This window comes from Aythya fuligula, chromosome 17 (assembly GCF_009819795.1).
Source record: "Aythya fuligula isolate bAytFul2 chromosome 17, bAytFul2.pri, whole genome shotgun sequence".
Taxonomy (NCBI): Eukaryota; Metazoa; Chordata; class Aves; order Anseriformes; family Anatidae; genus Aythya; species Aythya fuligula.
In genome coordinates this window covers 9,597,883-9,624,745 of record NC_045575.1, presented here as the reverse complement: position 1 = coordinate 9,624,745, position 26,863 = coordinate 9,597,883, and the positions used below count along the sequence as shown (strand labels likewise).

The following is a 26,863-nucleotide window of genomic DNA, read 5'->3' as shown; positions in this document are numbered from 1 at the left end:
GCTTCTTCTCTTAAGCTGTAAACTGCGGATGAGAGAACATGCATCTGTATTGTAAATTCCTTAGAGCTTCCTTTCCCCCATCAATAAAAACAGCTACCTGCTTCATTCTTTCAAAGTCAGGGCTCAGTGTGCATTACTTTCTAAACCCTTGTTTGATTTTTATTTTTAGTAAGAGGTGCTAGTTCTTGAGGCATAGCTTAACTGCCGTTACCCAAAGCAGTGCAATATTGAGAACCACCGTTGTGAGGAAAGCTGCAGGGTGATGGTCTGGTGTGAAGGTGAGCGCGTCGATTCTCATCACTCGCAGACCCGCAGTCTGCAAACAAGCTTGGAGTTGTTCACCGTTTGTATAGACAGATTTTCCCTGCAAAATATAGTGAGGAACACAAAATTAAGCGGAATTATTACTTTCTGGCATTTGATGGATGGAATTGATACCTTTAAAAGCATTGACAAAAATTGTACTTTTTATAATGCTAATTAGGACTGACAGTGTGATGACGGCAGGTAGGTAGTAGTGCTGTAGCAGCAGGCACTACAAGTTTGCAGATACTGGCAGTTTCTTTTAAAGGATTTGCTGATACACAGGAATTCTACAAAAGAGTGTGAGCTAGAAAGTGAAAACAGGTCCATCAATATGGAAATTGTTTTACAAATAGTTACGTGAACTGGCTCGAAGTTGGGCTGGACAGTTGTGCAAGTCTGGGTGGGGCCTGGCGTACCTACTGCTTGCAGTGGAAATTGCATTCTGAATTCATTGCATAATCTAGCATGTAAAAGCTACCAGAGCATGTTGTTGTTAAACTTTGCTTCTGAGGCAAGTAAGCAAGTTGTCTTAAGTGCATGGCAAGAAGTAAAAGGGGAACACTCACTGTGGTGATGGCTGCTACTGGGTTCCTGAGCTTGCAGCTTCTCCAGCTAGACCTGGGCTTGGGAACGTTGTGCGGATGTGGGTTTCCTTTCCTCTTCTTCTCTTAAAGACACCAACTTATTTTCAGATATGTGAAAGGAGCAGACTTAAGAGAAACTATGGTGTCACTTTTTTGGAATCAGTTTTGAAAATCCAATTTAGAAATCTGAGAAACTGTTCTGTTCTCGTGTTATCAACTTGTATTCCTGTTAGTATTTCGTAAGTGGGAAACCTACTGCTAAATGATATCCTTTCTTTATCCATTCTTTCTAGATGATGATAATGTAAGAGCAGAGTCTGCCATGGTCAGATCAGAGTACTGTTTGCCATAGAAAAAGCTGAACTGAAGTGCGTGTGTGACTGCATGAACCAAAAATCTGCCAGCTAGATCTTGCGTGGTGTTTTTATGAGGAAGTTTTTACTACGGATGTCTGATAGACTTCTTTCACAAACGCTGTACGCAGGCTCTCCTGTCTGTTAAAGCCTGTAAATGTCCAGTTTGAAATATGGAAGTGATCTGAAGCTCAATAGTTTTTAGCAGGCTGAGTTATCCAGAGCTTTTGTCCATTACGTTATATGTATTTGGACTCAGAGGAATAAGTAACACAACTTTCTTCTTTCCTAGAGCTCCGCTGCACCCCAGGGCAGTTTGCGTGTCGGAGTGGTACCATCCAGTGCATCCCTTCAAATTGGCAGTGTGATGGATGGCCCACCTGTGAGGACGAGAGTGATGAAGTTGACTGTCCAGGTAATGCTAAGAAGACCACTTATCCCAATGTCTCCTTGTTTTTCATCAGTACTTTAACTCCTTTTTTTTTTTCCTAAGATCATCTGCTTATTTTTATTTGCAAGTAGAGATTGTTCCATAGAACTGCACCACTTTATTAACAAATTTTTTCACTTTGTGGGGCTAATACTACAAATATTTTTCAGTTGTCAGAGTTGCACTTCAATGTAACAGCCTGAATAGGTGTGCTGGAGGTGAGGAGAGTTTTCGTCTAAGAGACTTACATGGCAGGGAAAAATCATGTTGCAATTAAGTCAAAATGACACATAGGCCTGAGGTTAAATTCTGAATTACAGTTTTGGTTGTATGAGTGTATCACTCAAACTGTGCTGGGTGACACTGCTGGACTAGGTAGAGAGCTTGGTTTATTGCTACCTGTTCTGATTATGCTGCATGTGCTTACGTGGAGAACTTTGATCTGCCAAGCAAGCTGGTGTATTTACTCTTCGCAAGCTCATGTATGTTTTTGGGGGCCTATTACCTACCAGCAGTGGTTCTCTGCTAAAGCTGCTGGATACTGAGCTGTCTTATTTATTTATTTATTTTTTGTGAACACAATCACAAATTTGAGCATTCACATTTGTGTTCTTGACAACCTGGCCAGTGCAATTCTTTTTCTGTGTACCTTACGAGAGAAGGGACCCGTAATTTTCTTCTAACAACAGTGCAGCAAGAATCTGAAAGCACGAGTTAAATTCTAACTATGGCGTAGTTCAAAACTCATATCTCTACGGCATGACTAAGCTGTGCCCAAAAACTGTTTTAAGAAGCTCTTTGCCATTGAGCCACGTAATTTGCTTGGTAGAGAATCATGTGAACTTCGCAGCGTTGTCGTCACAGCGTTAAGTCTGTCGTGGTTCTGAGTTTTAAGCTATTTTAGAGATGCTACAAAATAGTAGCATCGGTATTTTACAGGAACATGTTCTAAATATATTTTTAAATGGAGATGGTAAAGTAAATCTAACACTCAGACTTTGAAACTGTGCTTTAGTTAACCCTCTCCCCACTGTGCTGCACACAGACAAGTGAAAGAATGTGTTTGGTGCTCTTTTTAGGAGGCTTTTGGGTAGTTTCTGTGACTGTATATTTGCTGTTCGAAAGGCGGGCAAAAATCTGTTGGTAGTTTCTTCTGACACCAAAAATTAAGCCATGTCATTGATGTAACTTCTGTTTAAAGTTGTTATTAGGGATGCGGATGTCCTTAAAGTTGTTTTTATAGTTGTGCTGTTATTCTTCCTTTTGAGCTAGTTTTGACCAAATGTGAAGAACTAGAGGGATCTAGTAAAGTTCTGGAGGTTAACGAAGGTGAATAGCTAGGTAAAAACAGTCATGTTAATATTTGGATTATTCAAAATGCCGCAGAGGCCTGACTTGTGGGGATATTGAAATATCCTATTAGTGCAAAACGAGGTTTTTATCTTCTTGTCTATAATACCAGTCAGCAATCTTAAGGTGTAGCATGAAGGATGCAATAGGATGATGATGACGACTCAGTGACTGGATTTCTGAAGAATATTTGCTATATGGCTAGGAGAAGGATGTTTATAAATGTAACATTTCTCAGTAGATAGGCTCTGCACCTGCATTCAGGGTGTAGGTCTCATTGGACTGCCTGGCCTGACATGATCAGGAGAACTTCAAGGAATTAAAAGTATGTGGGAGAGACTTGATTCATTCCCATGTCTGTACACGGGCAGAGGAGAACAACAGAACAAGAGAGAATATTAGAGGGGGAAGTGATGGATAGCATAGAGGAGGAAAGTGCTCCACTTGATGAGAACATTAATCAGGTAAGTAATTGGTGAAAAGGCTGTACAGAGCTAAAAGAGCCAGAAAGCTGGGTGTGGCAAGGACTGAGATATTTGCACAGTAATGCAAGGAGTGTAGCCAGCAAACCAGAGGAACGAGAACTTCTGGTGTAGGACATAAAACTCTATTATACCTGTAACGAAAATTTGGTGGGATAGCATTGTGACCTGAAATGGGCGTTGAAGGGTATGTCTTATTCAGAACTGCCAAGAATAAGGGCAAGTTGGTCTGCTGGTGTGTGTATGAATGGTGTCTTGGAGTATGAAAAGGGATGGCATGAATAAAAGTAATTCTGCTGAGGCCATGATAAGTTTGGAAGAGCATGGTTTTCTTATGCTGGGGAAAGTATTAAATCTGGGAGCAGTCATAGGACCGGCTGACTGCTGAGACATGGACTGGGGAACTAAAGCAACTAATAATAGTAGCACACGGTCATAATCGAGAGTGATAACTTTCTTCTTTGACCACCGAATTAACGAGAAATGATGCAGCTTTAAATTTAGAAAATACCTTCAGATTTAGATGAGTAATTGTAAGATGATTCAGCTAAATTTTAAATACTTTGTAATTAAGGTCCTTAATTTCAGTAAAGGCAGACAACACTAAAAGAACTAGCTAGTGAAGCCACCTGGACTTGTGAAACTTGGATCATTAAAATATCTTCAAATTACAAGGGATGAAGTCTCTCTGAAGCATTAAGAGAAAGCTTGCAAGGAAGGGCTATGAGTCTGCTTGTGCAGCCTGTACTTTTCGGCCTTTGAGCTACTATTGGCACCCTGTAACATAAGCAAGTCAGAAAACATCAGTGATGGTGAAATAGGTTTTTGTGGTGTTGATGAAGGTGTGTTTCAATGACTGCTTTGTCATTTTGCTATTTGCAAAGACTTAATACAAAGCCATTGTAAGTTCTTTGGCACCGTTCACCTTTTTTTCAACCTGATTTCATTTGTGTTAATAACAAACCTCCTATTGAACTAACTCCTGTTGAGGATCATTTAGTAATAAAATTGTTTGGTGATTGTGTTGTCCAAAGTACAAGAAACACCCCCAAAATCTAATACTTTCCTATTAGGATCATTTCTTTAAGCATCTTTTTCAGAACACAATTAGGTGAGGCATTCATTCACTGCAAGTCTGAATAAGCGTGTCAAATACATATTTTTGTCAGACCACGTGTATACAAAATATTTATATTTACAAAAGACTGTTACCATAGCTGTTCTGATAGTCTCTTTTTAGAATGACCCTTTTCGTTTAAACACAGGATTCCTTTCAGTTCCAAACTTACAAAGAGTAAAGTGCTGTCCCCCCTGCCCTTCCCAAGAGGCATGTAATTGTTAGTGGAATCTACATCAGTGATTACCCTCAATTCATCTGTCTGGTAGACTAAAACTTTTTCCTGCTTGCTCTTGTTAGTGTACTAAAAATTGTTGGGAGGATTTATGCTGCATGTGTCTGTAACTCTATTCTACTTGAGCAGTGGAGACTCATGAAATCTGTGTACTGTTCCATATCAACTGTAATTGTTCCTAAAAATAATGTATCCCAAGGTGGTATGTTCTGTGAAATGGTAGAAACAGGCATTTCTTACAAATAGGGATTTATTATTCCTACTCATTTCCTCTTTACCGTTCTACACAAGAAATTGAAGTAATAACATAACTTCTACCTTTACAGAAGTTCCATGTTTGAACCCACAGGAAGGAAGGGCTCTGCAGTTTGCCTTTTTACTGCTCATTGGATTTCCAGCTTTGTTTCTGCCAAAATATCAGACCAACTTCTCTAAATATCCTGCCCTCTCTGTGGGCTTTCTGGTTAAACAAAACTCACTGTCAGCAGCCCAAGTAGAGCAGGGTTTAGTGTAGCTCTGGCTGTTCACCTGTTTTATTTTTATACTACAGGCTAGGTGCTTGTATCTGTTGCGTATGAACAGAGAATTGATGTCATAAATTCTCGTGCTTTTCGCAAATCCCGTCCACAGCAATTTTTTATCTTGCAATTATATTGGTGATTGTTCCATTTCCTTCATATTTTTAAATAGAACTGTTCCCAGGAATAAGTGATAAGACTGTGCTGTCAGCTGTCCTTAGGCTTTTCCTTTCAGCTAGCTCTGTAGCACAAAGCCTTGCCTCATGCCATATTCTTCCTTTATTAGGTATTTCTTGGTGCTGTTTTCTGAACCTGCTTGGTCAGGGGCCCAAATGCAGCAAAGTTGCAATGAGCTGAATTCTTCTTTTCCCCAGAGCCTGAGGCTACAAACCCATCTGGACAGGCTGCGGGGCTGGGGCAGTAGTTGCTAGGGGAAGTAGCACGAGCAGCTGCTCTGCAGTCCCATGTTCACCAGTAAGATATTACATGTTTTGGGGTTGAGACCGGGAGCCTGATTTCATACAGAACCAATCTTTTTTAGGAAATTTAACTGTAAAGCAATGTCATCTTTCATACTGTTCTGAAGGACTTCTACAGACACCCTACGAGGAAGAATGTGTTGATTTGGAGGTTGGTTGTGCTAGTGCTTGCATGCTGTATCGTTTTTGGATCCGGAAAGTCCCCTTTATGGAGCCAGCTGAAGGTATGGCCAGTAACTGAAGAAGCAGCAGCTGTGGCACACTCTGGCAGTGATCATTATCAGCTTTCTGTTTCATTTTGCCAAGGGTATTTTGTGTGTGGTGTGAAGTGACTGAACTATCACTTCCCCAGACATACACCTACTTCACCCTCTCTCTTGTTCTTCCTATTTACCATTTTCTTTTACTTTACCCTCAAGAGCTTCTAGACTGGATGAGGACAAGTTTCTTCCAGTTCTGGGCAGTATCTACAACCAAAAGTTTTAGAGGAACGCAGATGGCTCCAGCGTAGGTAGTTGATATAATGTGTTCGTCTTCCACTATCATCTAATTGTCATTTTGCCTTGTGTGACAGGAAGCTAAATATTCCTTTGAAAATGGTTTCAACCCTATTCTTCCTTGCCTAATGATATGTTGGGAAAAGCATTTCCGTTGATTAGTCTTGCATTTCCTTTAATTTGACTGTTTGTGCATACTTTATGAACTACTACGTACAGAGATTTGCAGTCTTTAAACTGTTGACCTTTGTGTACTTTTTAGTACGTCTCCTTTTTTCCATTTTTTAAAACTAAATGATAAAATGCCTCTGATCAATCACACATCTTTTCTGAACCCTTACCAAACTCCAAGGAGATGCATTGTTTTTACCCTGCTTTGAGGTGTTTACGTGCTGAGCTCTTCACTGCCAGGCAATCTATTTGTTTGACTGGTGCTCAGCTCAGCAGGATGCTGGTCTTGGTTAGCATCGATTTCCCAGCCTCACACAAGGGGTAATGCAAAGCGTGGAGCTGCCAGACCTGACAACAATCACCCCTCCCTGGAGACGCCTGAACTATGTTTCCAAATCTTTAGACATGAAGTTGGATTTAATCCAGAAACTCTATCACCTCTCAAATTACCAGATTAAATTAAAAGCTTTCTGAAGGTTTAGTGGGTAATACGCTAGACAGAAAATTTGAGGCTTAGGGGACAAGGCAGCATTCATATGTACGTTTTGAGAGTCTGTGTTTAAACAGGAGTAACTCAAATCTTAGAACAAGTAAGGTATCACAAGACCTGGTAGCCTCATAAACAATCTCTTTTTGACATAATTTGAATGGAGAGATGTGGGAGGATTCCCCATTTATGACGGAAATGCAAAGATTTGAGGCCAAGTGTTTGGAGTGTCCCAAATGTCAGGAGCCCGACTTCCTGAGTGCTCGGTGCCAGGTAGCATGTCCTGTGCTTCAGGTGCTCCTGTTGAATTTAATTGCAGATGTCGTAGCTTAGCACTTCCACAAACCAGACAGTCTTCACACTGCATCCATCCCTGCAAAGTGTTTGGCTTGAGTGACTTGTTTGCTGTGGCACGGTAACTCTGGGAACTCGTTCAACTCCCCACATCCCAGCGTTCGCCCCCTGTGTGAGTCCTGACCCTGCAAGCGCCTCTTGAAGCCGCTGACAGTCAGTCTGTGCCGTCTGCCCGTTTCTTCGATGCAAAGCAGACTGGTCCGTGTGGCAGATTGCAGCTTCTCCTGCAGCTCCTCGGAGCAGTTTCCCACTCGGTGTCATGTTTGTTCCCCCATGCAGCGCGGCTCAGCACGCCCATGGTCGAGCCTGCTCCTTTCTCAGCTGGTGCCAGCTTTCACTTTTGTGTGCTCTCAGCTCCTCGGCTCCCGTGCCATTTGCAGCACTTGGCTTTTTGCTTCCTTTCACGTGGCCTGAGTGATGGAGGCACCGAGGGGTATGGAAAAGGAGCTTTCTGTGCTGCTTGTGTGCTTCCTTCTGCAAACGAGGCACCATGGGCAAAGTACTGACAGGAGATCCTGTGGATAATGCTGCAGAGCGGTCTCCGTGGATGTATGGTAAAGACTGTGGGTAATTTAACTAAATTATCTCCAGCTTCTATGAATAATGGGCAAATTATTTTATCTGTTTCTGACCTAAACCTGACAGCATTTGTCCCCTTCAATTTTTCCCACTCTCTCCATGAGGAACAGTAAAATTTGTGCGCACAAGAAAACTTTCTGTGAGCTGTCAGGGCTGTGTTTTACCATCAGAAGTGACAACGCTTGTTCAACTAAAAGGTAGTCAGAAGTGGAAGCAAAGCATCTTCCCCTTCCAGACTCTTCACTTCTGTTCTGAAAAATTTTCGAACAGTATTGACTCAGACCTGAAAAAGATAACCCATATAAAATGCAGTAGGAGCCATCCAGCCTGGCAAACTCTCATTCTAAATTGGTAGCTTGAAGTTTTAAACAACTGAAGAGAGTCATGTAATCAGACGTGTTGGGTGGCTTTCCTGATGTGTGCTACTATTACTCAGTCTGTAAACATGCTAGAGTGAATTAGCAACTGTTTGTAAATTGGAAGGAGCTGCATGAATACTAATCATGACTTGATCCATTTGGAAGCAGTTTGGAGGATGTTCCTGTCAGGCGTGCTACAGTTTACAAGGGGAAAAGAGAAATTGCACCCCATGAATCTTCCCTTGAACCTGTTTTTCCCCTTTGCCCACCAACTAACAAGCAAATCACATTTCTCGCATAATTGTATGGAACCAAAGAAAATTTAAAGCTGTTTGTCTTGGCTAGTAAGAATGCTGCTGTTGCTGTTATTTCTTGTGGTGGTAGGATCTAGAAAATAAAGGATGTGGGAAATAGCTCATCTTCCCCAGTTGGATAGCTTTCAGAGTATTAAATGTGCACGTAAGCACTAAGAATCATTGTTTTGCCTTTTTGAAATACTGAAACGTAGGTTTTGGTCTTCTGGCTCAAGTTGTTATCCTAAAGCTCAGTCCATGGCACTATTAATTTGTATTTAAAGATATAAATATTGTTAATAAACCAGAACAGCAGCATACAAAGAAAATTCTTCTGCAGAGTATTGAAATGGCACAATAGAAAACCAGCCCAATTACACCTTTGCCACTGGAATCTGCAACTGCTTTTCATGACAGTCGAGTAATTTACAGGCTCGTTAGCATGCTCTTTCTTTATTGCCCTGGAAAAACTTGTCATCTTTGCTTTTTTCAAAGACAGAAAATTCAGGTCAAACAGAAGCAATTTTCTATTTGAAGAGCTCCGATTTATTAAGTGACTGACAGCGTTGGGCTCGAAGGAGAACTCGTGGTGGCTGCTTTTTGCCTCTCGAGTCCTGCGTGTTTTGGTGGCAGGTCTGCTGACGCCGGGGAAGGAAGGAGGGGATGTCCTGCTTCGGGTGGTGACTGGGCAAGCTGCCTTTGTGCGATCCGTGTAGCTTTTTCTCAAAGCATGTGGTATAAATTCTGTCAATTTGATGTTAGCGTGAGTAACCTGTTCTTAACCCTTGCGTATTAAAACCTGCGAACTTCTCTTTTATTCCCAGGGGAGTTAAATTGTTAAGTACTTGTGGGCGTTCTGTTTAGCCGTGGAGGGTCAGCCATATGGTGCTGCATCTGCTCTCACTTCTCAAAGGGAACTAATTCTTCTTCTGTTTGGTTCCAACTGGTTCTTTCTCTTTAGATGTTACCATTTAATGCCATGGGAAAATAGGGCTCCCCGGTGCTGAACTCAATTCATCTCTGATAAAGTATTCTACATTAATTATATTAAGACTTTAAAAAATAACACTAATTAAAGATTTGCTTTTTTAATGTATTAGTATCACTCTGATGATCATAGTGTAAATAATGCTACTGCAACATTAGGATTAACTGCAGGCAAATTCTAAAACTAAAAATAGTTTGGCCTTTAAAGGAATAAAAATAATTCATGATCTTCATTGTCAAATTATTTTACCATTTTGTGTCCTTTGAAATGTACGCTCACTGAATTTCTTGGCACTACCTTCTTTCCTGTGATACGTAGCGCATTCTAATTTGGAATATTGGAATTACTGCCTCGTTCCTGTGAGGCCATGTGAGTGTATCATACAGAGCCAGTTTTTAGTGGGTGATCTCTATAGGCATGTAATTCCTAGGGTGACCTGGTAATTAAATATCCTTGCTCATTCCATTAACTTGGGGCAAACTGTATGCTAGAGCCACCTGAATGCAGAGCTACTCTGCTGTTCCTAGGCTCCTCCTTGAGATTTTTTGGTTTTGGTCATTGGTGCAGTTGGTCCCAAGGAGCACCTTGTTTGATGGAGGGTCTTCTGGAGGCCTTTCCCCCAGGTAACACCGCAGGCAGTCTCCAGCTGAGGGTTTAAATGATCATGAAATTGCTCTGGATGTCTTGATTTTTTTCAAGTTAGTGGAGAAAGCTTGATTCACATCATTTTGAATATATTTCAAACAGATGTAATTAAAGCTGTTGAAGAAGTCTATGTAGCTGCTCTCTATTTTGGACCATGGCTGGTGTATTTGGTTTAGCTAGTGTAAATAGAGCTAATCAGCTTTAAAGGGAAATAAGCTGATTTTTTTTATATACAGAAATATATGCCTATGTAGCTCTTTGTGCTGTGCAAGTCTATTAGCTCAAATACCAGCTGGCGGTATTACATGACATACAAGTAGGTATTTCTAATGCTTGCATTGTTGGGTTCTTTTTTTCTGTTTTTAGGTTAATTCCTTGTTTCCAGATGGAACTCTGGTATTCATCTGCCTTTTCTCAAGGGTTTCTGCCCACTACCCTTCTAGCCTTACTGCTTATAGTTCTGCTGGCAGTGTCTGCACCTAACCTGTGCCCCTTTTGCGGATTACATTCTGCATTGTGTTTTCATAACCTCTTGAATCCACTTGTCTCATGCATCCATTCAGAAGCCCCAACACCCAGATTAGGGTGTGTATGTTTTTTGTTTCAGAAATAATGAGCGAACGTTTCCTTTAGAAAGCCTGAGAGGGAATGAAAAGCCTGATTCTTCTGGCCGAGGATGGACTTTCTTTCCTGGTTTTGATTTTGTCCTAGATCTTAGAGAATGTGTTGGAAAATATATTGGAGAAGTTGTCTTATATCTCTGAACACACTACTGAGAAATCGAGCAGCTGGAGAGTGGGTAGTTCTGTAAACAAGAACAGACAAAATGCACTGGGAATGATGCATTTGCTGCAGCAACTGAAATGACAAGTGTCAGGTTCTGTGCACAACTGCAGTTGTTGAAAATCTGCCAAAATATTTATCTTACTTTGCAAAATTCATGTAATGGCTTGTTGGTTCTTTTCAACTGCAATTATTTTTGTTATGAGCCATGTAAAATGGTAGATCCCGGCAGTAACAGCCTGGCCATCTTAATTTACCTGTCTGTATTACGTATCATCTATTTGTATTGAATTAAAGCCCACGGACACTTTAGTAAAATCAAATCTGCTTTTTCTTGCATTTTTCACTGGTACTGACTATTCCTTCTCCTCAGGCTTGACAGGGGACCAGCGAACTTACCATGGGAAGGAGAATGTGGACGCCAGGCATAATCGAGGGAGGGGAGGAGAGACGACCCGCTTTCACACTGTCAATGTGGCACAGCCTGTCCGATTTAGCAGTAAGTTGCAGCCTGGGAAATCTGGCCTATCTTTCTACTAATTAGCTTAGCAATTTAGATTAATTGTTCTCTTAAGGAGAAATTAATAGATTTTCTCTTGCGTGGCTTTTAGACCAGTCTTTGCTTAAATGAAGTACCCCTGAAGGTTTTTGCATACTTCCTTTATATGTGTGTTGTGGTGTTGCACAGTTTATATAGCAGGCTGATGCATACGAAGAATCCAGCTTCCTTTGTAACACTACTTTTGTGCAACTGAAGTTGTTTTTCTTTTATGAACTGTGGGCCTAGTTTTCTGTAATTGTGATGAGTTAAGTGATGGTTTCATCCTTCAGCAGGCATGATAATCTGTCAGCTGTCTCTTGATGTGAGTTTGCAGTTTTCCCCTGGAAAGTGGGGAAAAACAAAATTGATTGCTTTTGATTGAAGTCATTTCGAAGATGATCTTAGAAGAAGTTGCAGTATCCTTAGTAAACTAAATACATATCTGATGTTGTGAGTTTTGTACCCTTTTTAAGAGGGAATAATGTTCTTTAGGAAGTGGGGAACTTTGGGAAATTCTTCCCTTCTTGCTTCTCTGAAGGAAAAAGTCTATGAAGGAACTATCAAGGAAGAGTGTAGGACCTGAATGTTTTTTTTTTTCCTTGTTACTTCCAAGTGTTAGTTGGGAACCTTCAAAAATACCACTCCGATATCATCCTGCCCTTTTACCTGCATCACTGCTGGCGATGCTTTCTGCATCCTGGTACAAGCCTTATCTAAATTATAAATGTTCCGTAACTGTACTTCTTACTGATTGTAGCTCGTAGTGACTGCCGCCTTTAAATTTCTTTAGGTCCAATGCATCAGTCTCCCCTGCCGCCTCTTTCTGGTGGTCTTCTCTTTTTTGCTCCTTGGATCATCCAGTGATTTGGGAATGAGACAGCACTGATCATGCTAGGAGGGAGGGATGGGGCACACTAGGAAGGGGACATGCAGAGAAGAAGATATGGCAGGAGTCTGAAAAAGTCAAGTGATTAGCACAAGTGAAAAATTACCTCTTTTTTTTTGGAGGGAGGGGGCTTATTAAAATAGGTATTTTGATTCTGGTATTTACTCTAGTAGCTAACTTGTTAAACAAATTTGTAGAGGACAATAAAACAACTTAGAAATTGATTCAGCAATATCTATAATACTCATGTTGTATTCTGTCCCATCCCAGTGATGTGACCAGTAGACCTAAGGAAGATATGTAAAGGAATTCAAATTTAAATGTGTCACTATTTTATGATAAAGATCACTGTTTCTGAAGGGAGTTCCTAGTCCTGAGAACAAGATCTCTTTGAATGCTTGCAACAAACATAAAACAGTTTGTGAATTTAAAGTTACTTTCTTAGGTGTCATGCAAAATTAATTCTGCAAATGCAGGTGCTAAAATCATATTTCATGTCTGTTTCTATTAGTTACGTATCACCTCCTAGAATGCCAGTCATCAAAAGCCCATGGGTCTGTTTTATCTAGAAATGCCTTGAGGCTTTTTTTTGCGTATTTCTTCAATTTAATTAATTGAGAAAGCAGAGACTACAGTTCATACCATCACTTGCCTAATTTCTAAGGATGTTCTGTGCAGTGACATTTTTCTAGAGCAAACCACCATTGCCCCAAAACCCCCATCCCATCACCTTTAGTGAGTGACCATGCACTCACTATGTGAACACTACTGAGCTTGTTTGTAAAATAAGGTTGAAATCCTCAGAGCAAGTTGGGCATACTGCTAACCATCTAATAGAAAGATGTGATCGTTATGTTGGCCACCTCTGGTTTATCCTTCCTGCTTCTTGCTGCTTGTTGTGACTAGCATTGATCCAACTGATTGGATTTATAAAGCTGTTCAGGGAAAACCTTCCACTGTAGATCATCAGTCTTAATTAAAGAATTTAAAGGCTGTCACAGTGCAGGGAAACATCACTAAGAGTTTTTCAGTGCACTGAAAGAAAATCCTTTGTCAAAAGCATTAGTAAAGGAAGTCTCCTGTGACCTATAATGCATGCATCTCCTACTGGTGAGGTAAATTACACGTGGTGTGTTGTGTATATGCATCCAAGTGATTACACATTGCATTGTCATAAGCTGATTAGGACGTGTTACCTGGAAGATCCTAATTTGGGGGGAATGGTTTCCCTTCTATTCTTCATGTTTCCTAGGAAAGTGCCCAACAGGGTGGCACCACTACGAGGGCACAGCTAGCTGTTACAGAGTGTATTTAAACGGGGAGAACTACTGGGACGCCGTGCAGACATGTCAGCGGGTGAATGGATCCCTCGCAACCTTCACTGCAGACCAGGAGCTAAGATTTATCCTGGCACAGGAGTGGGACTTGGAAGAAAAGACATTTGTAAGGAAGGACCAACGTAGGTGAGTAGGAAGGAAAGGACAGATCTCCCCTATTACATGAGAATGGTTTCTGCACAATATAGTTGGTGGTAGTTCAGTTTGCCTATAAAATCTAGTGGTAAAATTGACTACAGGCTGATAACCTTGTGAAAGCGTTTAAGAGCAGCCATCTCTGTATTTTCTGTTTTAATTAACATTACTAAATTAACAGGCTACGATTTAATGTAGTCTTTGTTTTCAGGTTGTCTCAGCAGCATACTAGTATTCTTGAACTCCAACAGGGAAGATGAATTTTACACTGACTTACTGCAGCACTATGTTGTATAGAAATATTATTTCGTTAAATTTTTCAACACAGTTTTTGTTTCCATTAAGTACCAGTAGCTTTGACAAAGACTGCAAGTTTGAGACAAGAACGAAGTGGAAAAAAAAACATGAATTGTAAGAACTGTGTTTTGGTGACTTGAGATATTTCATTCTGTGAGTTCACAGCAAACATAATTCCTTGGGTTTTTTTGCCTGTGGGTTTTTCGTCAGTCTCGTGGGCTGCCATGCTGATAGATCACCCACCAGCAGTGGTTCAGTAATATGTATCTCTGTCTCTGGAGACTTAGATGTTTTGATCCTGAACCGTGTCTGACATCAGTTGTGTATGTTTATAAAATATTTGAGTTCTGGATGCTTTTGTGTGGTTTTTGAGTTTGATACTGTAGTGCTGTTATAACAACAGAACAAGGTGCTGCTTATGCATGGAAATAAAAGGCATAGTGAGCAATTTGTAAACATAGAAAACTATCAAGTATTTTCCTTTATCCCTCAGCTGTAGTCTCTCTTTTTACTTTGCCCAATGTGCTAAAATTCTAAGAAAAAGGTCATCAATGTTTTCAAAGTTAATTTTCAAGATATTGTAAGGTTCATATTTTAATTTGTAACGTATTTCAATTTCTTAGTATGTTTCGGGCTTGTGTTTTTAGAATCTAACCGATTTTTTTGTAGGTTCTGGGTTGGATATCAGTATGTGATCACAAATCGAAATCACTCCCTAGAAGGCCACTGGGAAGTAGCTTATAAAGGTAGGCTTCTGAAATTATTACTTGGTTTCCGTGGTCCCTTTAAGTATCTTAAAGCATGGATATTATCTGCAAGAACATCTTTTCTTTCACTGATGGTGTTGAAATGCTGTAGAGGAACTGTTTTGCTTTACAGTATGAAAACAGAAGTATTTTAATACACGTGCCTAATTTTCAAGTGTAAGAAATTTCATGACTTTTCAGTGATTTATTGTGGAAGGAATGTGTTTTTTAAGTTTGTTTGGGTTTTCCCCATGATTAAGCTGAGCAAAAGAAACTACTCTGTAGTTTCTCATTCCTTCTGGTAAATGGCTAGATTAACAGCTGATTCCTGATTCTAGTATTTGTGCAAACTAGTGTAGGATTTGTTTTTTTAACTTTAATAGGTTTTTATATGCTTTTCAGTTATCTTATTTTGCAGAATTACCCAGAGTTTTTTGCACCCTGAAATAATGCAGGCAGTTTACTTAAACCAATAGAAAGTTTACCTTAGCCCAAAATTAGTAACTATTTTTATGGAGAATCAAGCATTAATCTGATAGGCATCTCTGGCTGAACTTTTTCAATGGCAAAAGAAGCAGCTCCCTCTGCTGCAAATGCAAAGACATGTTTTTATTCTTTTTATTTTTAACTATTTCAGGTAAGTGAGTAGTGTGTCTCAGTCATACGAACTCATATGTGTAGAATTGAATGTCTAAATTCTGTGCTGATTACAGGTCAAGGAAAGCAAACAAACAAACAGTTTTTTACACATCAGCACTGTGAATTCCAGTGGGGTGTTTGAAAGCTAATCCAGAGTAGTTTTCTTCTCATATACAATTTTCAGTAACAGAGAATTCACAAGGATAACTGTCCATTATGTCCAGATAGATAATTATCAGCAGAATTTTGTGGAACAGTTAGATCTTGCAAAATACTACTTTTGATTTATGAGAAGGGATTGAACCTGCATAGGTTTCCAGTGATGGGACTTGTTTTACCTTTCTGCCATGTGCAAAAGTATTTATTTATTTTTGTCATTTAAGTAAGCAGATTTGGCTAGGTATTCAGAAGAAATTGCTCCTTCTTGTGGAGGCAGGAACATTTCCATTAGTTCCTTAAAGTAAGGCACCTAAAGATGCCTTCTGACAACAGGAAGAGGGCAGGGAGGAAGTTCCAACTTTCTCTCATAAGGGTTAGCTATTCCTCATCTGGGCAAAACTGTTTATGCAGGTAGGCTTCTCCTATGAACTCCAAGGGGAAAAAAACAATTCTCCTTAAAAGGACCTTTCTTTGCTCTTCAGAAGGTTGACTGCACTGCCATCTGCTGACCAAGTGTTATGACTAGGGAGGCATAAATTACAGAGAATCGTAATGTCTGTTTATATCATAAATTGTCTTCAACTTGATTCATTATATGAATGTAAACCTTTTCAACACTGTATTTGCAAGTCTTTTTTTTTTTGCTTGAAAGTCTTCTATTTAATAAAAACGTACCTCTATGAAGTAAAGTACATATTAGCGTTCAGTAGCTTCTGAAAGATTTTATAAAAGTTCCACTGACTTGTAGTGAGGTAGACTGTGAATTCCTAGTATCTGTTTGAAAAGTGATTTAAGGTCCTATAGCTTGAAAATTTTAATCTATCACTGGGAGATGTGGAAGTTAAACCCTCAAAAAATGATGGGAGAGCTTAATTGCATTAATTATCAGACTTATCTGATGTGTTTGAAAGGACCATCGTGTGACTAGGCTGCTTAATATGCTAACTGCAGGAGCTGCTGAAGTCAATGTTTAAGCACAGATTTAGAAAGCAGGCTTCTAAAGACGTATCAAATAATCTAATTTTCACAATTGTTGTCTTTTGGCTTCTTGTTAATCTCTGCAATTTTGAAGACTGACTAATTTAACACTAAGGTGCTGGTCAGAAGCAAAATTTGTAGTTATACAATACCCTTAATACCTTTTCCATGCCCTGCAATGGGAAAAATAACTCGATGCTAAGTCCCCACTTGTTGGAACCCATGCCATGCAATCTGTTAACAGTTGCGTGGAGGACCAAAGCGTACATATATCCCCACTGCAGCAGCAGGAGGGGCATTGCAGCACAGCCCTGTTCTGCACTGCGCTCCAAACCAGCAATGTGGGCTGGGGGGGAGCAGCTCTGCAGCGTGCTGCACAGGGTAGATGAGGTACTGGAAGCACCGGTAGGTGCTTGGAGTACCAGGTATGAGATTTGTATAGGTTCCTGCTACACTAGCGTTAGGCCAGACCTTCAGGTGTACTGGTTACTGCTTCATTTCTCCTTAGCATGTTCAAACTCTACACTGTTTGACGGGGTGCATAAGAATTGGCAGGCAAACCCCATGGGACGCTGGAAAGAAGCATTTGTAGAGATAGCAGAACACGCTCCTACTGTAGCAGAATGTCAGAATTACACGGTTCTCTGACAACAGCAGCCTCTCCTCTCTGTGACTCACCCCTTCCCTCCCCACTCCTCGCTTTCTCCCGGAGGAGTGCTGCTAATGGAAGCTAAAGTTAGAGGACAGTAGCCTTGTAGGAGATGTGGTGTGCGTGCAATGAGTGACATTACAGAGCCTTTCTAAAGCTCTGCATACCCGCAGGCTGCTTACACCAATGCATCTTGTTCTAGGCTCTTCAGAAGTATTTTTACCCCCTGACCCTATCTTTGGTACGGCTATGTCTGAAAATGAAAACGTTCTTTGTGCCCAGCTTCAGTGTTTCCATTTTCCTACCCTTCGGCACCACGGTTTACACAGCTGGTATGCTGAAAACTGCTACGAGAAGTCGTCATTCCTCTGCAAAAGGAGTAAGTTGGATTTGGTTCGGTGTTAACTGTCTTGCAAGTTTAAATAAGCAAATAACAAATATTGGAAATCTGATAGCTATCTTTCTACTTTTCCCCAGTAAATTAAAAAAGGAGGAAAAAGAAGGAAGAGTTTGGCTTTGTTTAAACAGGAGCATCGCAATGGGTCAGCCACAGTACAGTTAAGCCTTACTAGTAAATATCACTCAAGTTGTTTCTTCATTTTACATGAAGCAAATTTTTATTGCTGGTTTATTTTGAATAAAGCAACTTCTATTAAATTCTCTCCAACCAATTCTTAGAACTGTGGGGCATGGGGAAAAAAGCAAGTGTAGCTTCTGACTTAAAGTGGAAAAAATGGCTCCCATTCTGTATCACGCGTGCCCTTATGCCAAAAGGCATTAAACTAAGAGAAGGGAAATACTTTTTAGCAGTATTTTCAGGTAACATTCAAGATGCCTGATATAAATGATAATTCCTTGTAAAAAAAAAAATAAATAAAAAATAAATATATATATATATGTATTAAAAAACTAATACATGTGGTGTTGAACTTTTACTGTGGTTCTTGAAGTGTTTTGTGTTTGCTTTCTCTTGAAAGCAGGACAAAGATTTAACACAAATGTTAAGGGAGGAAAATTCAGCCCTTCTCCGCCTGCTTTTTCACTGGAAATACTGAAAATTAGTAAGACAGGCTATTGTGATACCTACTTTGATGTGATAAACTTCTGGAATGTGAATTGAAGGCCATTTATGTAGTCAAAACATAACCATTTCGGTCATCTCCTCAGAGTGGTGTTGTGAGGAAAGCAGTAGCTCTGCCAGATTGTTAACCGAAGGGTAAGGGGGAAAAAGATAAGATGTATAAGTTGAGCAGAAGAATTCTGTATACAGTTTCAGGGACCCCCAGCACGAGAAGGGCACTGACAGGACCTTGCCAAATTGAGGTGAGTTCAGTGAGGGCCACCAAGATGGTGCTGGGGGCTCTGGTGCACCAGTGCTTTGAGGAGAGGTGGAGGAAATGAGGCACCTCCAGCCTGCAGAAGGGAGTGCTCCGAGGGGACCTGACAGCAGCCAGCCAGTAGCTACAAGGAGGTGATCAAGGAGACAGAGCCAGGCTTTTTGCATGGGTGTGTGACAGGAGACAAGGAACAAAAGTTAAAACGAGGTTTGAACTGATGTCAGGGAAAATGACCATACTGGATAAAATACTCAGCAACAAAGTGGGACTTCCCTCATAGGTGATCCTGCATCGAACTAGAGACCTATTAAGGTATCTTCTAGTCTGAATTTTCGTGTAAGCCCTCGCAGCTGAGCTCTGCTTTGGGTGGAGAGGACTCACCACCCTCCCTGAGCAGTCGCTGCAGGCTGGTAGGTCCCCCAGCTGTCTGCGCCCTCTCTGGTTTGGTACGTCCCTTTCAGGTCTGTGGGAGGAAAGGATGGTGAGCTGAAGACATCTAAGCTTCATCCACTGTGCAGGGATTAAGGTGCAGCTAGGGCAGTGGTATTGCTATTGCCTGGCTCTCTTTTTTGGGCCTGACCTGTTGAGAGTGTCCTGCAGCTTGGTTCAGAGAAGTCCCAGCTTTTCCTAAGTGCCAGGAGGCAGAGAGGGAGGTGCGGCAGGCGTGATGCTGAAGGCTGTCCTCAGACTGCTTGTTTTTCTCTGAGTCCTGGAGAGGACACCTGGAAGCACGTCAATGCCATTAAATACTTAACATTCACTTTGTCAAGTTTGAGCAGTATATCATCCCCGCACATCTCCAGACTATCCATTTATCTTCCCTGCTCCTTGGAGATCCCTTCTAAAAGCTATTTTCGTGTAGAAGCGTGACTTTTAACTGATCATCTGCTTATGTTTTCAAATCATGTTTTGTAATAGATCAAACCAGGCTCGTCTGGCAGGCTCATAGACACTTGGATATTGATGTGCATTTCTGTTCTAGGCCAGACTTGCGTCGATATCAAAGACAACATTGTTGATGAAGGCTACTATTTCACTCCAAAAGGGGATGATCCCTGTCTGAGCTGCACGTGTCATAACGGTGAACCTGAGATGTGTGTGGCTGCTCTGTGTGAACGGCCACAGGGATGTCAGCAGTACCGCAAAGATCCGAAGGAGTGCTGCAAATTTACTTGTTTAGACCCAGGTAAGACTTGACTATTGCGGTTTTATGCAGCAAAATTACTGCAAAGCTCGGTTGTTTTGGGGTATAACTTTGTTTGAAGTGGTGCATCCTTTCAGTGCCTTGACACTGCTGGGTACTAACCCCATCTGGGGAAAAATCCCACATCACAGGAAATGAAAAACTTCATTCTGTTGCTGGAAATAATTAGTCATCCTTGGTGCTACTTAGTGAAGAGCAGTAACTTGTCTCCTCTGTGGAGGCTGACAGCATCGCTGATTTCTAATAGAGCATCTTGTGTGGTTTCTTTGTGATGTTTAGCTGTCACAGAAAGGAAAAGACATTTCTCTTGAGCACTAATTAAGTATCTTTTTCTGGACATGAGCGTTTATGTGTGGAAGTTTGCATGCAGGGATCAGATAGAAAGCACTGTCTTCAAATTATATGGAATTTTAATCATCAGGGCATGCAACCTTGATATTGAATTTGGCATCTTAGTGCAGCCTCTTGTTTTGGATCAGTGAAGTCTTAGGGGTCTTCTGTATACTGTTTGGTCAGTGGCCTTTTTGGGATGTTATTTCTTGTGTAAAGAGACTTGCAAAAATAAATTTATTTAGCATTTGTCATGAGGGTGGTCAACTACTGGAACAGGTAGGTTGTAGAGTCTTCATCTGGGGGGATATTTGAAGTCTGACTGGACACAGTCCTGAACAGCCTGCTCAAACTGATGCTGCTTGAGCAAGGTTTGGACTAGATGGTCTCAAGAGGTCCCTTCCAACATCAACCATTCTGTGATTTCCTGATATTTTAAAAGAACCTGATCTTATCTGAGTGCACCAAGAAACTATTGTTCAGATCCTTCCAATACGGAAAACACAAGTCAAGTCTTCCCATCAGAGGCTTCCATTTCAGCCTATTAAAAAAAGGGGTGCTTATTGACATCCAAACTTGTGATCGTTCTTTTTCGTGTCTTATCTGCACAAGTTAATGATTAAAGGCCCCGATCCCTCCTTGCTGTCACTTACATCCATTCTGACAGCTAAGCTTAACAGATGTTTGGAACTGGTGTTGCAGGTTGGTTGGGGAGAGTCAGGGGTGAAAAAGCAGAAGTCTTCCTCCTACTCTTATCAGCAGAGTTAAGACTGTTTTCACTGTCTTTTTTTTTTTTTTTAATCTTCAGGAACAGTGTCAGCAAGGCATCATCCAACAGACAGGATAAGACGACCTGGGATAACCTCACTCAATGTTCTTTAATCCTTGCTTATACTGTGGGTCTTAACTATTTCATGAATACTGATTTGAAGACTGTATTTTATCACGTCCTTTCTGATCCCTAAGCTCTTCTTCCTGTACTGATGCTATATAAGACTGTTTCATTACACTCTTGTCTGAAGTGTTCTGGTTTTTCAGTAACTCAGTTTTTTAGAGAAGAATCATCAAGCGGTTGCCTGACTTCATAATAAAGTTACTTCAGCTAACGATGAACACTGAAATTTTGAGATGACACACTTCAGTTTTGCTTCTGGGTGTTGATAAATGACTATTCCAGCTGACAAAATTAATGAATTACTTTCTTTAATCAGCATGTATTTATCTTTGTCCAATTCTTACATATATTTCCCCTAAGCTTTGTTGCAAAGGAAAGAAAACTGTTTTACTAATCAAGGGTAAGTGAATTCATCACCCAAGGAGAGACTGGGGGGAAATAAATCCCGCTGTTGGGTTGGCAGGTAATCAGCTCGTGTTGTGTGAGTGGGTGAGCAACGATTACAAGTGGATAAAGAATATTACTCAAGGACTTGGTAGTAGGGGAATTTTTCAGTGGTAGGAGTAAGCTGAGCAATCCCAGCTGTACTATCTTGAAAGATGCTTCTCATTTAGTTGAAGATAAATAGCACATGAAAATCTTTTGTGTACTAATGCTGAAACTGAAGTCATTTGTCAATTGCCTCTTTAAGGATGTGGGACTCCTGTTGTTTCATGGGGTTCTTGTTTGTACAGATCTGGAACTCTCACTTGTGAAATAGAGTTGAAAGAAATAAAGTATTTGAAAGAGCTGGTGATAGAGAAGCTTCTCTAGTGACTAAACTGGGACAGTTACAGGATATTACTGCTGCCCTGAGTGTAAAACAGCCTTTCTGAAATAATCCATTCCTGGTTATGTAGGTTGAAAATCTGTGATCGCTCATCTTGTTCTGTACAAGCTGGGTCTCTGTCTCTTTTTTTTCTTTTTACTTTAATCTAGGGTTTGACAATAGTTTATCCAGCTGAACAGGTTGAGTGGTAGGAGCTGTCAGAGGCTGGGAGCAGTACGAAAGCGGCCCAGCCTCCCCAGCAGGCCCAAGATTTGCACTTTTAGCTGGTCTGAAGAGAATATGTGGAAGAGGGAGTGTCAGGCATTCCGACTACAAGTTTGCATCATGCTTCACTGTCTGTGTGTTTTACTGAAGTCCTTTTATTTAAGGCAACTCTTAGAGCTAATTTCTGGTGGCCACAAAGTCGGCGTTGCCATAAAACAGAGGAGGAACGCCGGCAGGTCCGTGCTGTTGGAGGGGGTGTTGGTTGGTTACTGCTGCTGTGTGACTGCATCAGTTCGAGCTCTGACAGGGAGAGCTGCTAAAAGATTTGACAGCACAGAGGCTTTTGTACTGCACAGCCAGATTTGAGAGGGTGTTACGTTGGAGTTCTATGCATAGTGCACTATTAAATGAATTACTCGGGAATGGGTTAGGTAATAAATTAGCCGTGTTAGCCGTGTACTTCTAGCAATGCCTAAATAAGGTGGCTTTTTCTATTCCTAGCATTTGTAGCAAATCAGTATTTACAGTTTTTGTGAGGGTTCTTGTGTTCTGTAAGGAATCTTTGGTGCAGCTTTTGCTGCTCAGTGGAAGGGAAGGTACTGAGAGCTCTTGCAGCTGTGGTGGGTGCAGGAAAGGAAGGAGAGGGACCAGGAGCTGGCTGCTCTGCCAAGTGTGCTGGCGTGGTGCTGTACTGGCTGGGCACGGGGTTCATACTTGGTGCTGCTTGTGTTCTCTAGCGTTGTGTAACCGTCACGACCAGGTTCTGCAGCTGCTTCTTCTCCTTAGCCACATCTAACTTCAGATCCTTTCTTGATCAGAGCTCTTTAACAGGAAATTTGGGCAAAGAGAACAGCACAGTCACTTCTGTCTGTTTTTGTGTAGAGTGTCTGTCTGTTTCCAGGCTACTTTAAGCCCGATTAGTTGAATTGTGAAAAATACCTCTTGTGCCTGGCACTGACAGAACAGCGATAATTTGCTCTCAGCAGCCTTCCAATGTGGATCTGGTTAGCTCTGACATACAGCTCTAGAAGCCCTAAGCTCCTGGGTCTGTTCTGTGTCGCACCACTTGCTTTCTGTGATTTTAGGAAAATACGTAATTCCTGTTTATCTTCATCTCCTATCTTAACAATCTTTCAAAAAATTGAGAGAGATTATCATGTTGATTCAGCTTATTAAGGTATTTTTATTTCCTATTATTTAATGTTGATGACCATGGTACCTATGACACATGGAATTTGGATGACTGCATCTTGGTGATAATGAAAATGTTTAGCAATTTTATTGTTTGGAATAGACAAGTTAAGATGCCCCGAAGTCACGTAGAAATGCTGTGTAGATATGCCAGTTCTCGGGCCTTTCCCATAGCTTCCAGGCTTGCTGTTCTCTTTACTACAAGACCATCAGCCATGCCAGGGAGACAAGTTGATGCACAAAATACTCTTAACCTTTGTTTTTCTCTTTTTCAGAGACCTGAAGCCTTCAATATTTTGTGCCTTTTGCTGAGTAACATATTTAGAAGCATTTAAGTCTCCTTGCAGTAAATAGATAAATCATCTAATGATTCATTTTTTCTACGCTTCTGAAGTCTGGAGAACTGTTAAACCAGGCTAATGAATTTCCACTCTGCATTTTTCTCCATTACTGACAAAAGAACATCGAGGAAAAATGAGTCTTGAACATAAGTAACAGGCTTCTTTCCTATATTTTATGTAACAGATGGGAACAGCTTGTTTGACTCAATGGCTGGTGGAATGCGTCTGATAGTTAGCTGCATTTCATCCTTCCTCATCCTCTCTTTGCTGCTCTTCATGGTCCACCGGCTACGCCAGAGGCGGAGAGAGCGCATAGAGTCTTTGATCGGAGCAAATTGTAAGTAGCCTGTATTTGTAGTCAGTCTTGATCTGTAAATGTGTGTAGTATAAATGGGCTCCAGGATGAAAAGAGGAGAAGCGATACAAATCTATGTGGAAAACATCAGTGGAAGTCTGGTAATAAATTCTAGTCAGTACTGTACCCAAATGTAGCTATGTACTGGCTGCCTGAATGGGTCACGATTTGTACAGGTTTTTTTCTGTGAAGCACTCGTTTAAAAAAAATAAGTGCGTACTTCTCTTGCACTTAATGCTTATTGTTGATGTGTGGAAGTGAGAAATATCATGGTCTTGCTCATTTCTGCCTCTTTGTGTGTAGTTTCTTCAAACCTGAATGTTCTTCAAACTTCTTAGCCAATAATGGAAGAATACTTGTTTGTATGTGGTCCAAATCTGAAATATCTTGTGTGTGAATGATGTCCTTAGTTTGAAGAGCTTAGATACAAATTTAGCTGTGGTGCAGGACAAACAGGCTGGAAGCAGGTGGCCTTGGGTTTTGTTGCGTAACTGCAGCGAGTTGACCTGTATAGGTTATTTAGGCTTTTCTAGGTGTTCAGGAGACATGAGTTCCTTGGCTGTGAAAAGTGGAAGAAGGTGTTGAGATCTGCCTTAACCTAAAAAAGAAAATGTATAAACTCCTTTCTTTCTTTCTCTTATCTCAACATAGTGCACCACTTTAACTTGGGCCGCAGGATGCCTGGTTTTGATTATGGTCCTGATGGTTTTGGAACTGGCCTTACTCCACTGCATCTTTCAGATGATGGGGAAGGGGGAGCGTTTCATTTCCATGATCCACCTCCACCCTATACTGCTTACAAGTATCCAGACATTCAACATCCAGATGACCCACCTCCTCCTTATGAGGCTTCTGTCAATCCCGACAGCATCCTTTGTTCCACTCCAGGTATGCAGGAAGTAACTTCTCTTTTCCTTCTTGTTTTTATTTTTTATTTAAAACAAGCAAACAAAAAACTATAGTCGTGTGTTTTAGTGATTGTGGTGAGAAAATACAAATCTAATTCCATGTGGAAAAGATTTTTGTTAGAAGTATCATTCAGCTTGGGGGTTGTGGTGTGGTTTTGTTTGTCTTCTGGGAAAGTCACTGAAATTAAAGTGGAGTCCATGCTGCGAGCAGCTTAACTCTTAGTCTTTACTGATTTTAAAGTCTTACCTTGGGTGGGGTACATAGTTTCCATCATGCTGGTACCTTTTCTGGTCTTCTGGAGCTAGGTCTGTAGAAACTGGTATTAAAGAGCAGAATAAATGCCAAGTACAAGAGATTTTAAACAAAACATATCCAGCCTCTTCTCCACTCCCCACTCCCCCCACCCACAGCCAAAAAATTTGACCAAAAATACCACTTTTTAATGATTCACCCAGCGCTCTTCAGTTTTGCAGCTGCGATATTAGCATACTGTAGAACTGATTCCAATTTCGGATTTCATAGCAGCATATCTCACAAGATAAGTAAGATGCTTGCACTAATCAGTCTTATTTATATATATCAATGTTATATTTTTGCTACATAATTTTCCTCCTTTGCCGTGTCATGTGCATTAATACAAAGACAGGAAAAGCTCAGAGCTTCCAGAAACCACAGATAGTAAATCTATTTGAGAATGTGAAATGACATACTTCACCTCCTGATTCTGCCTTTCTTCATCTTTTCCAGATGGAGTTCTTTCTCAGACTGTGCAGAGCAGTCCTCCATCTCTAGGAAACTGTGATGTATCCCCACAGCTTACAGAGGGATCGCTTCCTCCCTCAGTTGGTCCTTCTCCAGTGGAGCTGGAAGACTCTGCTGACAGCAGCACCTTTCTTGTCCCTCCCGACACACCGCTAAATGAAAACACACCGGCAGAAACTCTTACGGGCAGCCGTCACAGCCACTGTTCTCTCAATACCATTGTATAAAGGAATAAAAAGCCGACTGCCGGTCAGAAATAGTTTTAGCAACTGTTTGCACAGACAAACACTAATCCATGGTTTGAACTTCAGAAGGAATCTCCACTTTGTTTTGAACACTGCTTTTATGTTCTAGATTAGGATCGTGCCTCTTGTTTTTGGCTGTCGTTACTCGTTCACTAATCAGTTTGTCCTGTAAATATGGACTGTATAACTGCTCTTTTTTTTTTTTTTTTTTTTTTTTCCATTGGCTATGGAAAAGAATGCAGAGAATTCCTTTGACTTCAAGGAGAGGAAAAGTATGGGTAGTGGTTTTTTTTGTTTGTTTTGTTTTGTTTTTTGTTTTTTAACTGAGAGGAAACAAAATCCACATCAGAAAAAGCTGCTTGGATTTGGCTGGATACCACTGGACCCAGGGAACAGACAATGGAAAAGGAGGGTAGGGGCAGTCATTGTTCAATCAGTTGCTTTCTCTCTTGCTTCAGTGCTACACTTGGAAAAGACAGAGAAGACTGAACTGCAGGGGAAGGGGCTAGGCATCTGTTACACAGAGCAGAAACACTGAGGAGCTAAAACATGCTACCACGTAAGAGTTACACAGGATGAAACATTTGTGTTTTGATCTGCCTTGCTGTTTCAAAACACCCTAGGTACTGGAGCATAAATGATCTACGCAATGTGCAGCTTTGTCTGTTGATGGAAGTGGGTACCAAGAAAACCAGGATTTGCAATTACAGTTATTTGTTGTTGGTAGCTGCAAAATTTAATGTTGTAAGATAAACTTCTGTGCTATAAAGAAAATGGGGTCTGCGCAGTGCTGGCATCCCTTCAGTAGAATCCCTGTGTGTGTCAGGTAGTACTTAAGGGAAGAGGCGGGGAGCAGTTAACTTTGACACAGTCTAACTTCACTA

At 40.9% G+C, this 26,863-nt stretch overlaps 1 protein-coding gene across 2 annotated transcripts in view; it reads left to right on the top strand.

Annotated features, from left to right (window-relative positions):
- The window catches only part of DGCR2 (DiGeorge syndrome critical region gene 2), a 44,041-nt gene extending 17,571 nt beyond the window's left edge, over positions 1 to 26,470 (top strand). Inside the window, exons 2-10 of one of the 2 annotated variants that reach the window (XM_032198882.1) lie at positions 1,536 to 1,658; positions 11,384 to 11,509; positions 13,690 to 13,900; positions 14,876 to 14,952; positions 17,580 to 17,756; positions 19,697 to 19,900; positions 23,893 to 24,045; positions 24,715 to 24,951; positions 25,720 to 26,470. In XM_032198882.1, coding sequence (XP_032054773.1) covers positions 1,536 to 1,658; positions 11,384 to 11,509; positions 13,690 to 13,900; positions 14,876 to 14,952; positions 17,580 to 17,756; positions 19,697 to 19,900; positions 23,893 to 24,045; positions 24,715 to 24,951; positions 25,720 to 25,961 — 1,550 coding nt within the window. In that variant the 3' untranslated portion in view covers positions 25,962 to 26,470. Of the gene's footprint in view, positions 1 to 1,535; positions 1,659 to 11,383; positions 11,510 to 13,680; positions 13,901 to 14,875; positions 14,953 to 17,579; positions 17,757 to 19,696; positions 19,901 to 23,892; positions 24,046 to 24,714; positions 24,952 to 25,719 lie in introns of both variants that reach the window. The other variant, XM_032198881.1, reaches the window with a different exon arrangement.
- The last annotated feature ends 393 nt before the right edge of the window (positions 26,471 to 26,863 follow it).